Source organism: Staurois parvus, unplaced genomic scaffold (genome assembly GCF_062004578.1).
Source record: "Staurois parvus isolate SC_StPar_1 unplaced genomic scaffold, SC_StPar_1.0 ptg000019l, whole genome shotgun sequence".
Lineage (NCBI taxonomy): Eukaryota > Metazoa > Chordata > Amphibia > Anura > Ranidae > Staurois > Staurois parvus.
In genome coordinates, this window is record NW_028317815.1 from 29,599,839 (window position 1) to 29,623,204 (window position 23,366).

Below are 23,366 nucleotides of genomic sequence, written 5' to 3' on the forward strand. Positions count from 1 at the left end.
GGCATGTGATCGCTGAGTTCTCACACTTCGAGCCAGCGGGAGACTGATGCTGCATCTACCTAGGCAAGTATAATTTAGGGGAAAAAAAAAAAAAGCCATCGCATGCTCCTCTTCTAATACTGCTTAAGCTTAAAAGCATAATATACACACACTGCTCAAAAAAACAAAACAAAAAAAAAACCCCACACGAGAGATTATATATCGATCAAGTCAAATAAACTCCTGGGATATAGATTTGGTCAGTTAAGTAGCAGAGGGGGTTGGTAATCAGTTTCTGCTGCTTTGGTGTTAGTGAAATTAACAACAGGTACACTAGATGGGCAACAATGAGAACCCCCAAAACAGAAATGGTTTTACAGGTGAAGGCCCCTGACATTTGTTTCCCTACTCATCTTTCCTGACTTTTTTCACTGGTTTTGCAGTTGGCTAGGGTCAGTGTCACTACTGGTAGCATGAGGCGATACCTGGACCCTACAGAGGTTGCACAGGTAGTCCAACTACTCCAGGATGTCACATCAACACGTGCCATTTCCAGAAGGTTTGTGGTGTCTCCCAGTACAGTCTAAAGAGCATGGAGGATATTCCAGAAGACAGGCAGTTACTCTTGGAGAGCTGGACAGGGCCGTAGAAGGTCCTTAACCCATCAGCAGGACCGGTATCAGCTCCTTTGTGCAAGGAGGAAAAGGACGACTACTGCCAGAGCCCTACAAAATGACCTCCAGCAGGCCATTGGTGTGAATGTCTCTGACCAAACACTCAGAAACAGACTTCATGACTGTTGCCTGAGGGCCCGACGTCCTCTAGTGGGCCCAGTGCACACTGCCTGACACCATAGAGCTTGACTGATATTTGCCATTGAACACCAGAATTGACAGGTCTGCTACTGGTGCGCTGTGCTTTTCACAGATGAGAGCAGGTTCACCCTGAGCACATGTGACAGATGTGAAAGGGTCTGGAGAAGTCATGGAGAATGTTATGCTGCCTGTAACATCGTTCAGTATGACCGTTTTGTTGGTGGGTCAGTGATGGTCTGGGGAGGCAAATCCATGGAGGGACACACAGACCTCTATAGGCTAGACAATGGCACCCTTACTGCCATTAGGTATCGGAATGAAATCCTTCGACCCATTGTCAGACCCTACACTGGTGCAGTGGATCCTGGGTTCCTCCTAGAGGACGACAGTGCCTGGCCAGAAGTGGTGAGAGTATGCAGGCAGTTCATGGAGGATGAAGGAATTGATACCATTGAATGGCCCCCAAGCTCACTTGACCTAAATCCAATAGAACACCTCTGGGATATCATGTTTCAGTCCATCCAATGCCGCCAGATTGCACCTCAGACTGTACAGGAGCTCAGTGATGTCCTGGTCCAGATCTAGGAGGCAATACACCAGGACACCATCTGTGTACCATTTTGAGTTGCTGCAATGGAATTTCAGCAAAATGGACTAAAATGGTGCCTTTGAATTCAGTCCTCTGTAGGTTGATAATTTTCATTTCCATCAAATGATGGGGCATCCCTTACATTCTTAACACATTACCCAGTCCATATTAGTGTAGATATCCAGCATGATATTTTTCTCCATTGAGATCTCATGTGTTTTCAAAAAAAGTGTTCCTTTAATTTTTTTGAGCAGTATATAAATAAATATAACACCTTTCATTTTTTCTTTTCAAAATCTGAGAGTCCTCAGATATACTGCATGGTAAGTAATCCACCCACATATCAGTGGGAAACCAACTACAGAATCCGAGTAACTTGTAAACAGAGAATGTAGATTAATGAATATATACCAATTTGGTTATATTTACAGGAACAATGATGAATATTCACATACCTCACCAACATATTCCATAACAAAGCTGTGCTTCTTGATTTTCTGGAGCGATTTAACCCCCCAGCCACGTCCATCGTCTGTCCTAAAGATGCATAAAGAGTAAGGGGGTCCTTTCTGTACCACTCTGTTTGGACAATCTGGACCACATTTACATCTAGCATTGCATTCATAAATAGGGCGTCCAGGTTGAATCCTAATTTGTTTGTGTTCATTGTAAGCAAAGACAACCCCTGCCTCTATAGGGCAACATGTACCTGTAAAGCAGTCTGTGCATTCACAGCCAACAATGGCTTCACCCAAGGTAATGACTCCAGGAGTTGTCTTGTAATCATTAATGTAATAGAAGTCTCTGGGAGGCCCTTCAAGGTCTACATCATTTTCTACATAGAGCATTCCGTTATGAGATTTTTTCCTGTTCAGTTCCTCCTCCCAGCGCTTGAGTGCAATTCGTTGTTTAGCCTTCTTCACTATAAAGTTAGCAGCAAAGTGGCTCACAGATTTAATGTTATTTTTTAGCTTATTTAATTTGCCAGCATTAAGTTTAGATAAATAAATGTAAAAGTCATTGTAAAACTGCTCTAAAAGTTTCGGGCACTTGAGGTTTACTATGGGCTCCCATGTATTATACGACTCCGGCCATCCTTTCCACTTCACAAGAAAGTATTCGGTACCCTTAAAATAAATGCACAAAAGAGAATTTAGTATTTAGTTGAAGTGCACCCATTTTTAAAATTCACACCATAAAAATTAAGAAACATGGCAGCAACTTTGCATGAAAATATTCTGCTCCTGAGCTCCCTAGTGTGAAAACATCTAGGCAACGATCAGCAGCAAGTGTGTTTAACATAATTAGTCCCCCATGCACACACAATTAGAAATCAAATGCAAATGCAATGGGCAGGAAATTACTAAAGTAAAAACTGGAACAGAGAATTTGGAGCAGCTGAGCAAGGCAACAAATCAGCTTGTAGAAAAATTAAAGCAAGAAGCCTACTAGTTGCCATGCACAGCTGCTCCAGATTCCGGCTGCTCCCGTCTTAGTAAATTTCCCTCAAAAGTTACTTCAAACATTAACATATTCTGGTAATAGAATTCAATTAAATTGTCATTTTAAAATTTGGTTACATTCTATACATCACAATTATACTGTAATGACAAACATTCTGGGCTCTTGGAAGAATTAGTACAACCGCTAACCTCTCTGGCAAGCAGCGTTAATCCACTAGTAAGGATGCCTTATGTAGGAGGATCGAAAAGAAGGGCTCAATCCTAAATTATTCAAAATGTATTTTTACATCACAGCTGTCTAACAGAAAGGCTTTACAGGAGCTTAATAGGCCGTGGTGCTCTGCTACCTGAAAATTAAAACAAAACGAACATAAAATGGAATATATACGAGGGGCAGTCAAGTCAAACTGGGACTTTTGAGTTTATATAATAAAAGGACACATTTCAAGGAGTGGAAGCTGTTTATTTATCAACATACTCCCCTGCTACATTTATACACTTATCCCAGCGTTTAATGTCTGGAAAAGTTCTGCATAGAAAGATTTTTCAGTACACCTGAACCATCCTAGGACACCCTGATTCACTTCATCATCAGTACTGAAATGCTACCCTCCAAGGAATTCTTTTAGGGGGTCCAAACAGGTGGAAATCACTGACAGCGAGTTGCTGAAATGTGCACATAGTGCGGTGAGCCCTACTAAACGCATTCTGAAGTGCACAATGCGCAGAAGTCGCCAACTGTATGCAGAGTCAATAGCTAAAGACCTCCAAACTTCATGTGACCTTCAGATTAGCACAACAGTGCATACAGAGCTTCATGGAATGGGTTTTTATGGCCAAGCAGTTGCATCCAAGCCTTACATCACAAAGTACAATGCAAAGTGTCGGATGCAGTAGTGTAAAGCACGCCGGCACTGGACTCTAGAGCAGTGGAGACATGTTCTCTGGGAGTGACAAATCACACTTTTCTGTCTGGCAATCTGATGGGCATGGCTGCGGTTGGCAGTTGCCAGGAAAACAGTACTTGCCTGACTGCATTGTGCCAAGTGTAAAGTTTGGTGGAGGGGGGATTATGGTGTGGGGTTGTTTCTCAGGGGTTGGGCTCGGTCCCCAAGTTCCAATGAAGGGAACTCTTAAGGCATCAGCATCAGGGTGGATACAAAAAAAATCAATTAACAAAAAAAAAAAATATAGGATTTATTTAAATTTAAAATCGGATTTTATTTTGTAGCAAATTTATTTTAATAAAATGCTTTTGGAGTAAAAATCTATCACAGATAGTTTAAGATAGATTTAATAATTTAGTTTATTCAGCATGAAATGGAGCTTAGTTATATAGCATGAGGCTGTATATTCTGCACTATTTAAATTTTTGGTAAACTCATTCAATGAATCCAAGCTCTGCAAGCTGAGATCACCAATGCAGTGCATTGGTGCCTTCACATGATTTCACAGTAACCATGAGAAAAAAAAAAAAACATGAAATAAAAATAATTTGAGAAGTTCTCCAGCTATGTGTGATTAACCTAAAATAGGTTCTGATATCGCCGTTTTACTAACCAAACAGCTTATTATTCTTCATTTGGTTTGCAAATATTAAAGATTCTAACTACCAGAAAGAATTAGTCGGATTCCATACATTTAAAGAGCTGTCATTTTAGATCCATCATGGCAGCGCCTGTTAGCGGGCATCCACTCACCTGCTGCCACCACATCCCTCACTCACCTTGTTGAGCTACTGCTGCATCACCAGCCATCCCATTAAAGTGAATGGGACTATCGGTGAGTCAACAGCGGGTCAGAGATGACAGTTGCCTTTTAAAAATTATATGATTTAAATCAAGCCTTTTCAATCATGATTTAAAGCTGGATTTAAATCAAATCCACCCTGGTCAGCAAACCAAGACATTTTGGACAATTTCATGCTCCAAAGTTTGTGGGAACAGTTTGGGGATGGCCCCTTCCTGTTCCAACATGACTGCACACCGGTGCACAAAGCAAGGTCCATAAAGACATGGATGAGCGAGTTTGGGGTGGAGGAACTTGACTGGCCTGCACAGAGTCCTGACCTCAACCTGATAGAACACCTTTGGGATGAATTAGAGCAGAGACTGAAAGCCAGGCCTTCTCGTCCGACATCAGTGCCTGACCTCACAAATGCACTTCTGGGAGAATGGTCAAACATTCCCATAGACCAGGGGTACTGAATTAAAATTCACGGAGGTCCAGTTGGTAACATTGTCTTTCCGAAACTCAATTTTTCTTCTATTACTCAGGTGTTTCACATCACACCCTTATTTACATTAATTTCCTCAGTCCCCCCTTTCCCATCACAGCCTACCGTACATGTCAACTCCCTTTCACATAAGAGGCCCCCAACATTATAGCCCTGCTTATGTCACAGGCCCCCTTTACAGCAGTGTCTTTCCTTGACATCACAACCCCGCACATCACAGCTCCCCCTCCTGACATCACAGACCCCCATATCACAGCTCCGTCTAACATCACAGTTCTCCAATATCAAAGCCCCCCAGTATTACAGCTCCCCCCTCTCACTTCACAGTCCCCATATCACAGCTCCCCCGCTCTTGCATTCCCCCCCCCCCATATCACAGCTCTCCCTTCTCACTTCATAGCCCCCCATATCATAACTTCCCCCCTCACTTCATAGCCGCCCATATAACAACTTCCCCCCTCTCACAGCCCCCCCTACATCACAGTTACCCAATCTCAAAGCTCCCCCATTTCACAGATTCCCCCCTCTGATATCACAGTCCCCTCTACCCCAGATCTTAATTCCCTTTTCCCTGCAGTAACTTCAACAGCAGCGGTGACGGCGGCGGCAGATGAGTACATACAGAACAGGTGCCATTCTTCCATTTTTTTTTAACAGCTGCAGGAGGAGGAGTCAACTCAGGGTGCTAAGTGGCATGGGCTCAGTCCGGACAGGACTGTCACTCTCCGTATTTGGACTGCGGTCCGCCATTTAGTGACGCCTGCCATAGACACTCCTAAAGCTTGTGGACAACCTTCCCAGAGGAGTTGAAGCTGTTATATCTGCAAAGGGTGGGCCAACTCAATATTGAACCCTACAGACTAAGACTGGGATGCCATTAACGTTTATTTGCATGTAAAGACAGATGTCCCAATAGTTTTGATAGGATAGGAGTTTTTCAGCTGAAACTTGACAGCTGGTCTCCCAATGGCTCCCACAGATCTGATCACTTGAGTGCAGGATGGGGACAAGAGAGATGCAGGTGCTCGGGGTGCAGTGTGGATGCGGAGCTACCTACAGTGTGCGGGAAGGTACTAGAGACAGCTGGGTGCTTCAGCTTAATATAGCAGCAAAAGTAATACATGTGGAAGTTGGTGGAGCATTTAGGAAGCAGAGGGGGAGAAGATGGGGCAGTGAAGGGAAGGTTGCATGCAGAGGTCAGAGCTGAAAAGAGGTGAAAGTTAGATGTAGGTGGGGGATGCAGAGGTAAGCAGCTGCAGAAGGCGGCTGAACCCTGCACCCCTGAACTATGCACTGTATGTAACCCGACCAATCTCTGCACTCTGTACGTAATGCACGCCTGGTATTTTAAGTGGAGTTCCAGTTGAATAAAAAAATAAATAAAATTCAACAGCTACAAAAACTGTAGCTGCTGACTCTTAAAATAGACACTTGCCTGTCCCTCGGTCCAGCGGTGTCCTCACCACAGCTGGTTTCACCGGCCATCCTCTCTCCCCGGCATCTGGAGTGTGGGCACCTGGCTGTGAAAGCTTGCAGCTTCACAACCGGGTTCCCACTGCGCATGCGCGAGTAGCGCCGCGCTTTGTGAATGGTTCCATAGCCTTCTGGGACCTGTCACATTTCCCAGAAGACTACAGGGAGGGAGGACACCTTCCGCTTCTGATCGGAGTGTGTGGTGGTGGAGGGGAGAGATTGTGGTTGAAATAAAAAATAAAAAAATTTAAAAAGTTAACATAATATGTGACTTACTTTACTGTCTGATGCTTCAGACAGCATTAGACAGGCGGTGAGGAGGCATTGTATCCCCTCCTCAAGGCCTATTTTAACCCTTTAATTACCAGGCAAGCCTACGTGTTGGGGGTGGTTGCAGTGCAGATCCATTCACTTGAATGGTTCGCAATCAGCATCGCCTGTCGAGCACGACAGCGGGTATAATTCCTGCCCTGGCCACGAAGCAAAGCATATCTGCTAAAATGTCTAAAATGGAACGGATTACTTAAATATCTCCTGCAGAGGAAGCGAAAGAACAAAAAGGAAAATACTTGTTCATTTTCTACTCCATTGACATTTGGTAGTACATTTATAAATGGAGGACGAATTCAAACAGAATGGACAGCTGCCAGAGAGGTTACGGTGCAGTAAACCACTGTTCACCGCACTAAAGGCCAGGTCACACTATAAAAACACACAGTCCAGATGTGATCCGGAAGCATTTCTGCATGAGCGTTTGACATGTTCCGGTGCGTTTCAGTTAATGTTTCCCCCCTGCTCTTTTTCTTCAATTTAAACTAGGTACATGCGCGGTCCAGTGCATTTTCGGTGCATTCTGGTGTGTTTTACCACGTTCCAGTATAGTTCCATGCAGGAAAAATGCAGCCTGTTCTACTTTTTTTTTCTGCATCCGAAACACACTGGAACTGCAAGCACTGATGTGAACTATGTCATTGACAACCATATAACCTACTTTGTGCGTTTTTGGTACAGAAAAAAAAAAGTAACGGAAATGCATGTAGTGTGAATTGACCCTCAGTGTGAATTCTGCAGGAAAGTACGTTTTTGTAAATATTTCTTCATGTTTAAAACGTTGAGTTAATAATACATATTAGATTTTATGAAAGTCACTTTAAACAAACTTAAAGAGGAATACAGCTTACCTTCTCCATTTTACGGTCACAGAGATATTCCACTTCATAACGGTTTAGATTTTTTCTATTTATTCCAATGCATTTGCAGATCAGGGATTCTTTGCGGCACATCTCTTGAAGAGTTTCATTAGAAGCAAGACATGGCACGCACCAAACTGTGAAAGCAGAATTCACCATGAGATTTGCGGTCTATAAAAATGTGTCTTCACCTTAGTCTGCATAGAAGATCAATGCCTGTATGGGTATTAAACTATAAAAATATATCTAATAACATCCAAAAAGAAGAAAAAAAATTAAAAAATGAAAAATAAAGAAAAAGTTTGGAGCATTTCAGTTTTTTCCCCACACTTTTTTATTACAAGTTTTTTTTATATTTGTTTTTTTAACACTTTTAGCATTATTAGAGATACTTTTTGGGTAGAGTGCTATAAATTTCCTTGGTTGTTTGCCCTGGTTGGATATAATACATTTCTTTCCATCGGTTCACAAATTGTTTCACAAATGTATAGATTTTTTGCCTTTTTCTTTGAACACTTTCCCAAACTTTTGTAATTAATAATTTTAAATACTTTTTTGATTTTTGTTGATGTTAATCACTTTAACCACTAGCCTACAGGGCACTTATACCCCCTTCCTGCCCAGGCCAATTTCCAGCTTTCAGTGCGGTCACATTTTGAATGACAATTGCGCAGTCGTGCAACACTGTACCCATATGACATTTTTATCATTTTTTTGTGACAGAGCTTTCTTTTGATGGTATTTAATCACTTGCGGGTTTTTTATTTTTTCTTAAACCAAAATCCACTGAAAAATTTGAAAAGAAAAAAAAAAAAAAAAAATTTAGTTTGTTTAAAATTTTGTAAATAAGTGATTTTTCTTCACTGATGTGTGCTAATGAGGCTGCAGTGATGGGCACTGATGGGCATTACTCATATATGGCACTGATGGGTGACACTGAAAGGAAGCTCAGATGGGCACTGATGTGGCATGGATAAGCACTGACAGCTGGCACTGACTGGTGGCCCTGCTGGGGCTACACAGATCGACAGGGCACACTCATCAGTGCCCTGACGATCTGTGTACATGTCCCCTCCGAGGAATGCCGATTACCAGCTCTCTTCTCACAAGCTGCCAGCGTGACAGCTCGTGAGGAGAAATGCAGATAACCAGCATTTCCCTGTTTACATGTGATCAGCTGTGAATGGACACATCTGATCACATGACTGAGCCGACATCTTCGGCTCTTTCCGTTGATCGAGGGACACAGTGCACCGCAGATCACCGCGCACTCCCTGAGCAGCGCATGCACGGTTAGAATGGGAGGACATATGACATCCTCCCAGAACGAGAGAACCACCTTGCGCCCGTCATTGTACTATATGGCAGGCGGGAGGCGGTTAAGATATATTGATTAATAATGTTATGTTTTTGAATAGATTTCCACACATTGGAGTTGGACACTTTCCCACACTTTATTTCAAGTTTATTTATAATTGTTTTTCAGCACTTTTGTATTATAAGAGATATTTTTTGGGAAGAGCACGGTCTTGATATTTATTGCTTTGGTTGGATGCCCTGTTTGGGTTGCTAGCAGCTCTCAAACATATTCCTTATTTATATTTTTTGGAGTTCCAGAGGCTCTGTTATCTTATCTGTTAAGCTGCCTCTCTAGCTTGGGTTCACACTTATGTGTACTGAAATCGCAATGTGGATTCTGGTTTCTGTGCTATTTCAGTACAGGTGCGATTTTGTCAGCTCTCTCTCTCCACAACTGCCGCTCATTGACTTCAATGCAAAAATTGTGTCCCGTTGACTTCACTGCAAATGCTTGCCTATGTGAACACTAATCTCCAAATGCCACTCTATCACTTGTGAGTCTGAAATGCACCACTACAAACTCGCAGACCCTTTTCATAATGGCACTCAAAACGCAATGTGTGTGGATCGCATCTGTGTGAACAACCTTAATAGGAACACAGAATATCTAGCCTGTCATGTGAATCTTTGATTTGGAGAACGAATGTTGGCTAGTAAAGCAGCTGATCAGACCGATCTGTGTCTGACTGGCTTCTTTAGAGGCCAGAGGAGAGGTCTGGGATCGAATAGACCCCAGATTTCCCCCAGAAAGAGGACCTGTCACAGCCCATGCTTTCACAAGGGATGTTGTCCATCCCTTGTGATAGCAATAAAGTAAATAAATAAAAAAAAAAAAAAGTGTAAAAAAGAGAAGTTCTACATAAAATAAAGTTTAAAAAAAATTAAATGCGTAACCCCCCAAGGGGAAAGACATAGGTAGGTCATGCACGCATACATCAATGATGAGAAATCGCCGTGAACGTTATAGCAAGAGCAATAATAATGTGTAACTCTAAACAGGTAACCTGTAAAGGATTTTAATGCGTCACCTACAGAGATATTTTAGGTACCGTAGCTTGGTGCCGTTTCATAGGTGTATGCAGTACCATTAGTACATTGTCAGTGTTTTTTTTTTTGTTGTTTTTTTTTTTTAACACTGATCACTGTATTGGTGTCACTGGGGATGTCAGTGACACCAAGTCAGTTCCCCCCAATGTCAGAATGCCCGCCGCAGTCCCGCTATAAGTTGCTGATCGCCGCAATTACTAGTAAAAAGAAAAAAAAAAATAGGAAAAAAAAAAAAATCACTATATATATCGCCATAACTTTCACGTAAACCAAACACGTACTGGGATTTTTTTTCTTAGCAAACATGTAGCAGAATACATTTTGGCCTAAATTTATGACGAAATTAGTTTTTTCTTCATTTTTTTTACTCGACACTTTTAATAGCAAAAGTCAAAAATTGTTTTTTTTTTTTTGCACTAAAAAAAAAAAAAAAAAAAAAAAAACACCCCATCGAAGGAAGCTCAATTCGTGGGAAAAAAAAAAAAAAAAAAAAAAAGAGACGTAAATTTCATTTGGGTGCAGCATTGCATGACCGTGCAATTGTCAGTTAAAGTAACGCGGCGCCATAATGCAAAAAATGGCCTGGTCAGAAAGAGGGGGGGGGGTTTAAGTTGATTCCCCTATCCACACAATCAATGTGGATGGAGGGATCCTCCCTGCTGAGCTATTGTATTCTGACAGTGGGGAGCCTACTCCACTGTCAGAATACACTGATCAGTGCCCACAGCTATCGCCTACAGCACTGATTAAAGTGGAGTTCCACTCACGCTGTCAAAAAATAAAAGTCAGCAGCTACAAAAACTGTAGCTGCCGACTTTGAAAAAACAGTCACTTACCTGTCCCTCGGTCCTGTGGTGTCCCGCACAGCCCATTTCACCGGCCGTCCTGTATTCCAGGAGGCCGGCATCTTCAGTGTGGGCACCCGGGCTGTGACAGCTTGTGGCTTCAAAGCCGGGTACCCACTGCGCATGCGCGAGTAGCGCTGCGCTTCATGAATAGTCCTGTAGTCTTCTGGGACCTGTCACATGTCCAAAAAGACTACAGGGAGGGAGGGAGGGAGGACACCTTCCGCTTCCGATCGCCTAGACCAGTGGTCGGCAAGCCGCGGCTCGCGAGCCACATGCGGCTCTTTACAAGCTTAAATGCGGCTCTTCTGTGTGCCGGGCGCCCGCTCCCCTCCCTCCCCCCCCTCCTCTCGGACGGGCGTGTGCCGGGCGGCCGCCCCCTCACCTCCCCTCGGACGGCCGCCCGCTCCCCTCCCTCCTCTCGGGCGGCCGCCCCAAAAGTCAGGACTCTGCAGCTGTCAGGATGTAGGCGGGGCAGCCAGGATGTAGGCGGGGCAGCGTGACGAACTCCTCTCCTCTCACAGTCCGCCCTGAAGACCAGAACGGCGCGGGAAGCACGACGAGAGGAACGCGCGGAGCAAAGGTAAGTGAATTGACACAGGGGGGACTTACTATATGGGGGGGGGCTTACTATAGGGGGGGGCTTACTATAGGGGGGATGAATTGCTATATGGGGGATGAATTGCTATATGGGGGATGAATTACTCTATGGGGGATGTATTTTCAGTTTTAAAAATGTGGCTCTCAAAATAAATTTCAATCGTGGTTTTGGCGAGATTTGGCTCAGTTGAAAAAAAAAAGGTTGCCCACCACTGGCCTAGACGATTGGACCATAGGTGGGAGATAGTACCTGTCAAATACGGGTACCTGCTCCCCAAAGGTGCCAATCCTTAATGGGGACCGGGGGAGCAGTCCTTAAAGTGGAACTTCCCCTTTTGGGTGGAGCTCCGGTTTAAGTGGCAAAAAAAAAAAAAAATCAGAGAGGGTGGTTGTATAGAAGCGGATAGGTAGATTGACTTGTGTACAGTTAATAGTGTCCATATGTAGATCAGAAATTGGCCAATCCCTACTGAAGCGGCCAGATTTCCATCTATGTATGGCCGGTGTTATGCTTTACAAATGGATAGAGTCCTAATTGTTCTGATGACCGTTATCTCCAAGAGTGGAAAGGAAATCCCACATTCTGAACGGTCACAAGAACAACCAGGGGGAATCCTCCGATGGGGACACTAGTTCTGGTGACAACACTTCACTTTGGAGGGATTTCTGCTGACTTCCTGCTTTGCGACAGGAAGGCATAGATGGCAAAAACCTGGCAGGGGTTATAGGCTTTTGCCTTTGGATGTAATGTCATGTCTGGTGTGTGTGTGTGTGCAGGCAGTTCCCAGAGGTCAAGCACGTATCACGACTGTCTACGGGAAGTCTCACGCACGCGCATCGACTGTCTACGGGAGGTCTCACGCACGCACATCGACTGTCTACGGGAGGTGTAACATACATGTGACATGATGTAATGTACATGTGACATAAATGTACAGATTTAAGTAGATAAGATGTGATCAGTAGCAATATGTAATCATACATACATTGTCATTAAAGATGTATTCAGTCAGAGGTACTCACTCATCAGAGGCTCATCAATTAGCGTCTGAAAAGCCCAACTTCCTCTGGATGTGACACCTAAGTGCTAATGAGGTTTTGTCACCTTCTGGTGAAACTGGTTTAAAGGAAATGGCTGGAGACATCTTGGCTTCATGCCAACAGGGGGTCTCAGATCTGTCTGAGGAGCCAAGTGTCTAAGACATCAAAGGGGTATATTTCATCCCACATAAAAGCTAAAATATTAGTTGCAGAGAGTTGGAAATGCTTCCTTCTAATAGTGCACGCTGTGCGCCACACAGATGTATGAAAACCATATTTGTGGTTTAGACAGAAGGCCAGGAAAATGCAGGAAATTAGGTGGCGCTGGAGTGCGACAGTTGAACAGTGTTTGGTACGGTCGCGATCGGACTGATGCACTGGTGTCGGAAATCCAATCCCGACTTGGTGTTTCAAGCCAGTCTTGGCCCGATTGAACTTGGGCAGGTCAGCACCCAAAACATCCTGTGGGCAGGTGCAGGAACATCCCCAGGGTCAATTGGCCGAAGACTAATGTCCCGCCTACGTCCATATCCCCATAAATGAAGTACCCGGACATTGGGACATGGCGATTCGTATGGAGCTGGTTGATCGACCAACTGATTGCTGACTTTTCTGACTTGCTCCAGTCGCAGGGTAAATCTTGGTAAAGTTTTACTTCTGTCTTTTATTCCCTTTTATTTTATAGTGAATAGTCATTTGTGTGTCTTCTTGTATTTCTGTAACTTTTTATATTTTGTACATATTTTATGCACTGCCCACTTTCGGGAAATTAAATCTTAAAATTAATTAGTGACTTCTGTGTATTTAAGCACGTGTTCATATCTTCTGAGAGATTGGATTGGAGAGATTAGATTGTATTCTATTGTAGTGCCTTTAAACGTTCGGTCAAGCTCATTGCCAATCTGTATGCAATTGCACTGTGTGTGGGCAGATTGCAAAAGGTAACAGATCAGCCAGACGGAGATCTGTGTGTGTGGGGTGTCCCAGCAGACCGTTCTGCGGATAAACTGTTGGGTGGTGGCAGGCTACCTTTTGTGGTGTGTCTGGTGTGGGGGTGTGTGGACAGTGGAAGAGTGATTAACACCGGGGTTCAAGCTGTAGGATAGCTGGAGGGACCTTAGAAGGGTGTGTAATTACTAAGCTGGTCCTCAACTCTAGTCAGTGCACCAGACTGTATGTAAGATTTGTATCTGCCAGTGTGTGTGGTCGACCAGCTGGTGTGGAGTCTCCCCCTGGTGGTGGCCAAATGGTCGTGCGGGCTGTGAAAGGAAATCACGGCTGATCTTATAAACGGTTTTATATATGCAAAGTTAAGTCCTCTTTATTGCCTCTTACCCCGTCACGGCCGCATGTGCACGCCTCGGCTAGCTAGTCGCTGTGGGCGTGTGCATGTTGGGGATCAATGACAGGAGGTCACGCACGCACCGCGACTGTCTACGGGAGGGGTCACACGCACGCACCGCGACTGTCTACGGGAGGGGTCACACGCACGCACCGCGACTGTCTACGGGAGGGGTCACACGCACGCACCGCGACTGTCTACGGGAGGGGTCACACGCACGCACCGCGACTGTCTACGGGAGGGGTCACACGCACGCACCGCGGCTGTCTACGGGAGGGGTCACACGCACGCACCGCGGCTGTCTACGGGAGGGGTCACACGCACGCATCGCGTCTGTCTACGGGAGGGGTCACACGCACGCACCGCGGCTGTCTACGGGAGGGGTCACACGCACGCATCGCGGCTGTCTGCGGGAGGTCACACACACACACACACACACACACGTATCGCGGCTGTCTGCGGGAGGTCACACACGTATCGCGGCTGTCTGCGGGAGGTCACACACACACACACGTATCGCGGCTGTCTGCGGGAGGTCACACACACACACACGTATCGCGGCTGTCTGCGGGAGGTCACACACACACACACACACACACGTATCGCGACTGTCTGCGGGAGGTCACACGTACGTATCGCGACTGTCTGCGGGAGGTCACACGTACGTATCGCGACTGTCTGCGGGAGGTCACACGTACGTATCGCGACTGTCTGCGGGAGGTCACACGTACGTATCGCGACTGTCTGCGGGAGGTCACACACACACGTATCGCGGCTGTCTGCGGGAGGTCACACACACACGTATCGCGGCTGTCTGCGGGAGGTCACACACACACACACGTATCGCGACTGTCTGCGGGAGGTCACACGTACGTATCGCGACTGTCTGCGGGAGGTCACACACACACACGTATCGCGACTGTCTGCGGGAGGTCACACACACACGTATCGCGACTGTCTGCGGGAGGTCACACACACACGTATCGCGACTGTCTGCGGGAGGTCACACACACACGTATCGCGACTGTCTGCGGGAGGTCACACACACACGTATCGCGACTGTCTGCGGGAGGTCACACACACACACGTATCGCGACTGTCTGCGGGAGGTCACACACACACACACACACACGTATCGCGGCTGTCTGCGGGAGGTCACACACACACACACGTATCGCGGCTGTCTGCGGGAGGTCACACACACACACACGTATCGCGGCTGTCTGCGGGAGGTCACACACACACGTATCGCGGCTGTCTGCGGGAGGTCACACACACACACACGTATCGCGGCTGTCTGCGGGAGGTCACACACACACACACGTATCGCGGCTGTCTGCGGGAGGTCACACACACACACACGTATCGCGACTGTCTGCGGGAGGTCACACGTACGTATCGCGACTGTCTGCGGGAGGTCACACGTACGTATCGCGACTGTCTGCGGGAGGTCACACACACACACACACACACACACACGTATCGCGACTGTCTGCGGGAGGTCACACGTACGTATCGCGACTGTCTGCGGGAGGTCACACGTACGTATCGCGACTGTCTGCGGGAGGTCACACGTACGTATCGCGGCTGTCTGCGGGAGGTCACACACACACGTATCGCGGCTGTCTGCGGGAGGTCACACACACACACACGTATCGCGGCTGTCTGCGGGAGGTCACACGTACGTATCGCGACTGTCTGCGGGAGGTCACACACACACACACGTATCGCGGCTGTCTGCGGGAGGTCACACACACACACACGTATCGCGGCTGTCTGCGGGAGGTCACACACACACACACGTATCGCGGCTGTCTGCGGGAGGTCACACACACACACACGTATCGCGGCTGTCTGCGGGAGGTCACACGTACGTATCGCGACTGTCTGCGGGAGGTCACACGTACGTATCGCGACTGTCTGCGGGAGGTCACACACACACACACACACACACACACACACACGTATCGCGACTGTCTGCGGGAGGTCACACGTACGTATCGCGACTGTCTGCGGGAGGTCACACGTACGTATCGCGACTGTCTGCGGGAGGTCACACACACACGTATCGCGGCTGTCTGCGGGAGGTCACACACACACGTATCGCGACTGTCTGCGGGAGGTCACACACACACACGTATCGCGACTGTCTGCGGGAGGTCACACACACACACGTATCGCGACTGTCTGCGGGAGGTCACACACACACACGTATCGCGACTGTCTGCGGGAGGTCACACACACACACGTATCGCGACTGTCTGCGGGAGGTCACACACACACACGTATCGCGACTGTCTGCGGGAGGTCACACACACACACGTATCGCGACTGTCTGCGGGAGGTCACACACACACACGTATCGCGACTGTCTGCGGGAGGTCACACACACACACGTATCGCGACTGTCTGCGGGAGGTCACACACACACACGTATCGCGACTGTCTGCGGGAGGTCACACACACACACGTATCGCGACTGTCTGCGGGAGGTCACACACACACACGTATCGCGACTGTCTGCGGGAGGTCACACACACACACGTATCGCGACTGTCTGCGGGAGGTCACACACACACACGTATCGCGACTGTCTGCGGGAGGTCACACACACACACGTATCGCGACTGTCTGCGGGAGGTCACACACACACACGTATCGCGACTGTCTGCGGGAGGTCACACACACACACGTATCGCGACTGTCTGCGGGAGGTCACACACACACACGTATCGCGACTGTCTGCGGGAGGTCACACACACACACGTATCGCGACTGTCTGCGGGAGGTCACACACACACACGTATCGCGACTGTCTGCGGGAGGTCACACACACACACGTATCGCGACTGTCTGCGGGAGGTCACACACACACACGTATCGCGACTGTCTGCGGGAGGTCACACACACACACGTATCGCGACTGTCTGCGGGAGGTCACACACACACACGTATCGCGACTGTCTGCGGGAGGTCACACACACACACGTATCGCGACTGTCTGCGGGAGGTCACACACACACACGTATCGCGACTGTCTGCGGGAGGTCACACACACACACGTATCGCGACTGTCTGCGGGAGGTCACACACACACACGTATCGCGACTGTCTGCGGGAGGTCACACACACACACGTATCGCGACTGTCTGCGGGAGGTCACACACACACACGTATCGCGACTGTCTGCGGGAGGTCACACACACACACGTATCGCGACTGTCTGCGGGAGGTCACACACACACGTATCGCGACTGTCTGCGGGAGGTCACACACACACGTATCGCGACTGTCTGCGGGAGGTCACACACACACGTATCGCGACTGTCTGCGGGAGGTCACACACACACGTATCGCGACTGTCTGCGGGAGGTCACACACACACGTATCGCGACTGTCTGCGGGAGGTCACACACACACGTATCGCGACTGTCTGCGGGAGGTCACACACACACGTATCGCGACTGTCTGCGGGAGGTCACACACACACGTATCGCGACTGTCTGCGGGAGGTCACACACACACGTATCGCGACTGTCTGCGGGAGGTCACACACACACGTATCGCGACTGTCTGCGGGAGGTCACACACACACGTATCGCGACTGTCTGCGGGAGGTCACACACACACGTATCGCGACTGTCTGCGGGAGGTCACACACACACGTATCGCGACTGTCTGCGGGAGGTCACACACACACGTATCGCGACTGTCTGCGGGAGGTCACACACACACGTATCGCGACTGTCTGCGGGAGGTCACACACACACGTATCGCGACTGTCTGCGGGAGGTCACACACACACGTATCGCGACTGTCTGCGGGAGGTCACACACACACGTATCGCGACTGTCTGCGGGAGGTCACACACACACGTATCGCGACTGTCTGCGGGAGGTCACACACACACGTATCGCGACTGTCTGCGGGAGGTCACACACACACGTATCGCGACTGTCTGCGGGAGGTCACACACACACGTATCGCGACTGTCTGCGGGAGGTCACACACACACGTATCGCGACTGTCTGCGGGAGGTCACACACACACGTATCGCGACTGTCTGCGGGAGGTCACACACACACGTATCGCGACTGTCTGCGGGAGGTCACACACACACGTATCGCGACTGTCTGCGGGAGGTCACACACACACGTATCGCGACTGTCTGCGGGAGGTCACACACACACGTATCGCGACTGTCTGCGGGAGGTCACACACACACGTATCGCGACTGTCTGCGGGAGGTCACACACACACGTATCGCGACTGTCTGCGGGAGGTCACACACACACGTATCGCGACTGTCTGCGGGAGGTCACACACACACGTATCGCGACTGTCTGCGGGAGGTCACACACACACGTATCGCGACTGTCTGCGGGAGGTCACACACACACGTATCGCGACTGTCTGCGGGAGGTCACACACACACGTATCGCGACTGTCTGCGGGAGGTCACACACACACGTATCGCGACTGTCTGCGGGAGGTCACACACACACGTATCGCGACTGTCTGCGGGAGGTCACACACACACGTATCGCGACTGTCTACGGGAGGTCACACACACGTATCGCGACTGTCTACGGGAGGTCACACACACGTATCGCGACTGTCTACGGGAGGTCACACACACGTATCGCGACTGTCTACGGGAGGTCACACACACGTATCGCGACTGTCTACGGGAGGTCACACACACACGTATCGCGACTGTCTACGGGAGGTCACACACACACGTATCGCGACTGTCTACGGGAGGTCACACACACGTATCGCGACTGTCTACGGGAGGTCACACACACGTATCGCGACTGTCTACGGGAGGTCACACACACACGTATCGCGACTGTCTACGGGAGGTCACACACACACGTATCGCGACTGTCTACGGGAGGTCACACACACACGTATCGCGACTGTCTACGGGAGGTCACACACACACGTATCGCGACTGTCTACGGGAGGTCACACACACACGTATCGCGACTGTCTACGGGAGGTCACACACACACGTATCGCGACTGTCTACGGGAGGTCACACACACACGTATCGCGACTGTCTACGGGAGGTCACACACACACGTATCGCGACTGTCTACGGGAGGTCACACACACACGTATCGCGACTGTCTACGGGAGGTCACACACACACGTATCGCGACTGTCTACGGGAGGTCACACACACACGTATCGCGACTGTCTACGGGAGGTCACACACACGTATCGCGACTGTCTACGGGAGGTCACACACACACGTATCGCGACTGTCTACGGGAGGTCACACACACACGTATCGCGACTGTCTACGGGAGGTCACACACACACGTATCGCGACTGTCTACGGGAGGTCACACACACACGTATCGCGACTGTCTACGGGAGGTCACACACACACGTATCGCGACTGTCTACGGGAGGTCACACACACACGTATTGACTGTCTACGGGAGGTCTCACACACACGTATCGCGACTGTCTACGGGAGGTCACACACACACGTATCGCGACTGTCTACGGGAGGTCACACACACACGTATTGACTGTCTACGGGAGGTCTCACACACACGTATTGACTGTCTACGGGAGGTCTCACACACACACATATTGACTGTCTATGGGAAGTCACACACACGTATCATGACGGTCTATGGGAGGTGTACACAACTCAGTGTCTGCAGTCCCGCATCATTCCGATAGTGGGGGGGGGGGGGGTGACAGAGCGGTACATCCAGCCTATAGCACAGCGCCGTGGAGCGGTGTACAGAGGAGCCCGGCGTCCTATCACACCGGCACAGAGAACACGGCGCTCTTCATATCCCGCGCGCTCACATACTCAAATCTAAACTCACCTCCTCGAGCCGCAGCCATCTTGTCCCCCGCCAATCAGCGGCTCTACCCGTGACGTGACAACCCCGCTACCGTTTTCCACGAATGCCACCCAATCCGCTTACATTAACCTCCTCGCTAGACGCGCCCACGTGGCAACGTCACGGAAAGGCCGGCCAATCAGCAGAGAGCGGTTAACTTGAATGTGAACTGTTTGCCGCCAATATGCTGTCCGCTGTGTACAGAGCCGGAGGGATTCCCCAATGTTCTGCTGACAGCTCAGCGTCATTCCTGTACACACTGCAGTACGAGGGACGATAGACTGTACTAGATAACCATTCCATAGACCAGCACTCAGGAGCCACGTCACTCAGGAAGGGCTACTTCTAATCCTGCTGCTGCTAGCCTTAGTAAATAGCTAGCAATGGATCAGATTTACTTCTTCTAACGTTAACCCCTTCCCAGCCAGTGTCATGAGTACAGTGACAGTGTATATTATTAGCACTGATCACTCTATCAGTGTCAGCCAGTTCCCACAGTGTCAGATTGCCACACCCTCTCACTGCCATCACTAGTATTAAAAAAATACATAGAAATTTCACTATCTACCATAGTTTGTAGACACTAGAACTTTCACACAAACCAATTAACATACATGTATTGGGATTTATTTATTTTTTTTACTAAAGACATGTAGCAGAATACATTTTGGCCTACATTTATGGAGAATTTTGATGTTTAAAATCTTTTATTGGATATGTTTTATAGCAGGAAGTAAAAAATATATATTTGTTCAATATTCCAGTCTTTTTTCATTTATGTAATAAAAACCCAGTAGTGACAAATACCACCAAAAGAAAGCTCTAGTCCCACAAGACTACAGGACCATTCATGAAGCGCAGCGCTACTCGTGCATGCGCAGTGGGGAAGCTGCAAGCTATCACAGCCGGGTGCCCACACTAAAGATGCCGGCCTCCTGGAATCCAGGACAGCCAGTGAATCGGGCTGTGGGGGACACACCACAGGACTGAGAGACAGGTAAGTGGCTGTTTTTTAAAAGTCAGCAGCTACAGTTTTTATAGCTGCTGACTTATTTTTTAACAGTGTGAGTGGAACTCCGCTTTACAGTGTTACTAAATCCAAAACTGTATAATCAGTCTGTATATGCAGTAGAGCATGCTTGGTATACTCCCTGTAGAACATAAGGGGTTAATCCTCTGCATTGTGTAAAAAGGCCATTTGATCCAGACTTCTCTGCTCCTCCTCATGTTCAAATGTCCACTTCTTATCCCCTGATAAGATAGACTGAACCCGCAGCCATTCTGCACATGTTCAGTTTAGTGTGTATTGCTAGGTTTTTTTTTTGGGGGGGGGGAGAGAGCATGTGATCAGCACAGGGCCAACCAGCACTGTCCAGACAGAGGTCAGGGGTTTTGCATCTTCCTAGAGCAGAAAGAAAACTCCTCCTACAAGCTATAACCAGTGCTCTGCTGGACACTGATAGAGAAGTCACAAGATTGCTGTAACTGCTAAGAAAAGATATTTAGCTGTTTATATTTACTAAAATAATTGCATTTCCATGTCGTGTGTACTGTGGGAGGCCAGGTATAGTGAATGCAGGGTCCTGGGTTTAGTAACACTTTAAAAGGTTAAAGATCCACCACAGGCAAAATCTACACCTTTCCCCTCCCCACAGTTGTTTAAAGTAAACTGAAGGCAAAACTTTTAGAACCCGTCAGTTTTTATTGCTGTCTTTGCCCCCATTATGGAGATTCATTCTCTTTATTTGTCCTTTTTACCATTATCATCAAAAGTGAAAATAAAAGCAAATTACAAATTTTGGGTTGTCCCAAAGTTATAGAGGGGAAATCGTCCACTGGGAACATTCGTTCTTGGGGGCTCCAAGAGATTTCCTTACTTTGCAGGGATTTCCTCAGTTCCTGTTTTGGCTATGGGACAGGAAGTGAAGGGAAGTCTACCCAATGGAACAGAGATGGCAAAAGAAAAACCAGTGGTTATAACACTTCCTTACTCTATCCAAAATGAAAAAAAGGTTTTAGTTCTAGTTTAATTTACCTCACATGAGGATGGGCAGAGGATCAGCAATCTATGAAAGCTGTGTCTAAAAATTGTTGAACAATTTCAGACCAATGTTCCTCAAAATAAAGTTGCAAAGACTGTAAAGTGGAGCTCCACCCAAAAGGGGAACTTCTGCTTTAAGTACTGGTCACCAGCTCCCTGGGGAAGGGGGAAGCAAGTAACCAATTTTGACAGGTACCCGCTTCCACTTCTGCTCTGACCACACAGGCATTCAGAAGCAGAAGTTGTCCTCCCTATACTCTTCTGGGACACATGACAGGTCCCAGAAGACTACGGGACCATTCACAAGGCGCAGTGCTACTCACGCATGCACAGTGGGCACCCGGTTGTAAAGCTGCAAGCTGTCACAGGCGGGTGCCCACACTTGAGATGCCGGGGAGCGAGGCTGTGGTGAGTACACCGCTGGCTCGTAAGACAGGTGAGCGGCTGCCTTTAATTATTTTGTTTAGCTTTACAGTACATATCAAGAAAAGATTCAGAGAATCTGTAAAAATCTCTGTGTACTGTAATGGATGTTTGTGATCTTTAGGTCCTCAGACAGCACCGCATTGAAAACAGGCATGTTTCTGTGATGGACATCACTGCATGGCTCAGGAATACTTCCCAGAATTACTGTCTAAGAACTCAGTTTAGCATGCTATCCAAAAATGCAAGCTAAAGGTTTATCATACAAAGAAGCCATAACTGAATATGATCAAGAAACACTGCCATCGTCTCTAGGCCAAAGCTCATTTTAAATGGTCTGTTGCAAAGTGGAAAACTGTTCTGTTCTTAGATGAATTTAAATTTGACATTCTTTTTGGCAACCATGGGTGCCATGTCCTCTGCACTAAAGAGGAGAGGGACCTTCCAGCTTGTGATCAGTGCTCAGTACAAAAGCCTGCATCTCTGATGGTACGAAGGTGCATTAGTGTGTATGGAATGGGCAGCTTGCACATCTGGAAAGGCACCATCAATGCTGAAAGATATATCCAGGTTTTAGAGCAGCATATGCTCAGACAAGAATGGGGCAACATTCCACTCCCAAAACTCCAGACACTGGTTTCCGTTTCCAGACATTTATAGAGTGTTAAAAGTCGAGGAGATGTTTCACAGCAGTAAACGTGGCCTTGTCACAACTTTTTTGGAAAGGGAGTTGTACGCTGCCAGCATTTTGTTGCCCGTCCCATACATTTTTGAGACATGTTGCTGTCATCAATTTCAAAATGATCTTATTATTCTTAAAATTGTAAATTTTCTCAGTTTAAACATTTGATAAGTTTTCTATTGTTAATAAAATAGGGGTTTATGAGATTTGCAGAACATTGCATTCTGTTTTTATGTACATTTTACACATCATCCCAACTTTTTTTTTGGAATTGGGGTTGTATTACCTTCACTACTAGATGTATCCACTGTATAAACTGTAGGTGGCCTCAGATACATAAAGTATATATTGCTGTGTTGCAGCAGTGG

The 23,366-nt window shown here is 47.7% G+C and overlaps 1 protein-coding gene across 1 annotated transcript in view; it reads right to left on the minus strand.

The window, feature by feature from the left end:
- Positions 1-19,896, minus strand: part of SUV39H2 (SUV39H2 histone lysine methyltransferase) — a 31,457-nt gene extending 11,561 nt beyond the window's left edge. The window contains exons 1-3 of the mRNA XM_089686047.1: positions 19,835-19,896; positions 7,737-7,882; positions 1,839-2,510 (exon numbers count right to left, since the gene is read on the minus strand). Coding sequence (XP_089542173.1) covers positions 1,839-2,510; positions 7,737-7,882; positions 19,835-19,853 — 837 coding nt within the window. The 5' untranslated portion in view covers positions 19,854-19,896. The remainder of the gene's footprint in view (positions 1-1,838; positions 2,511-7,736; positions 7,883-19,834) is intronic.
- Between the last annotated feature and the right edge of the window lie 3,470 nt (positions 19,897-23,366).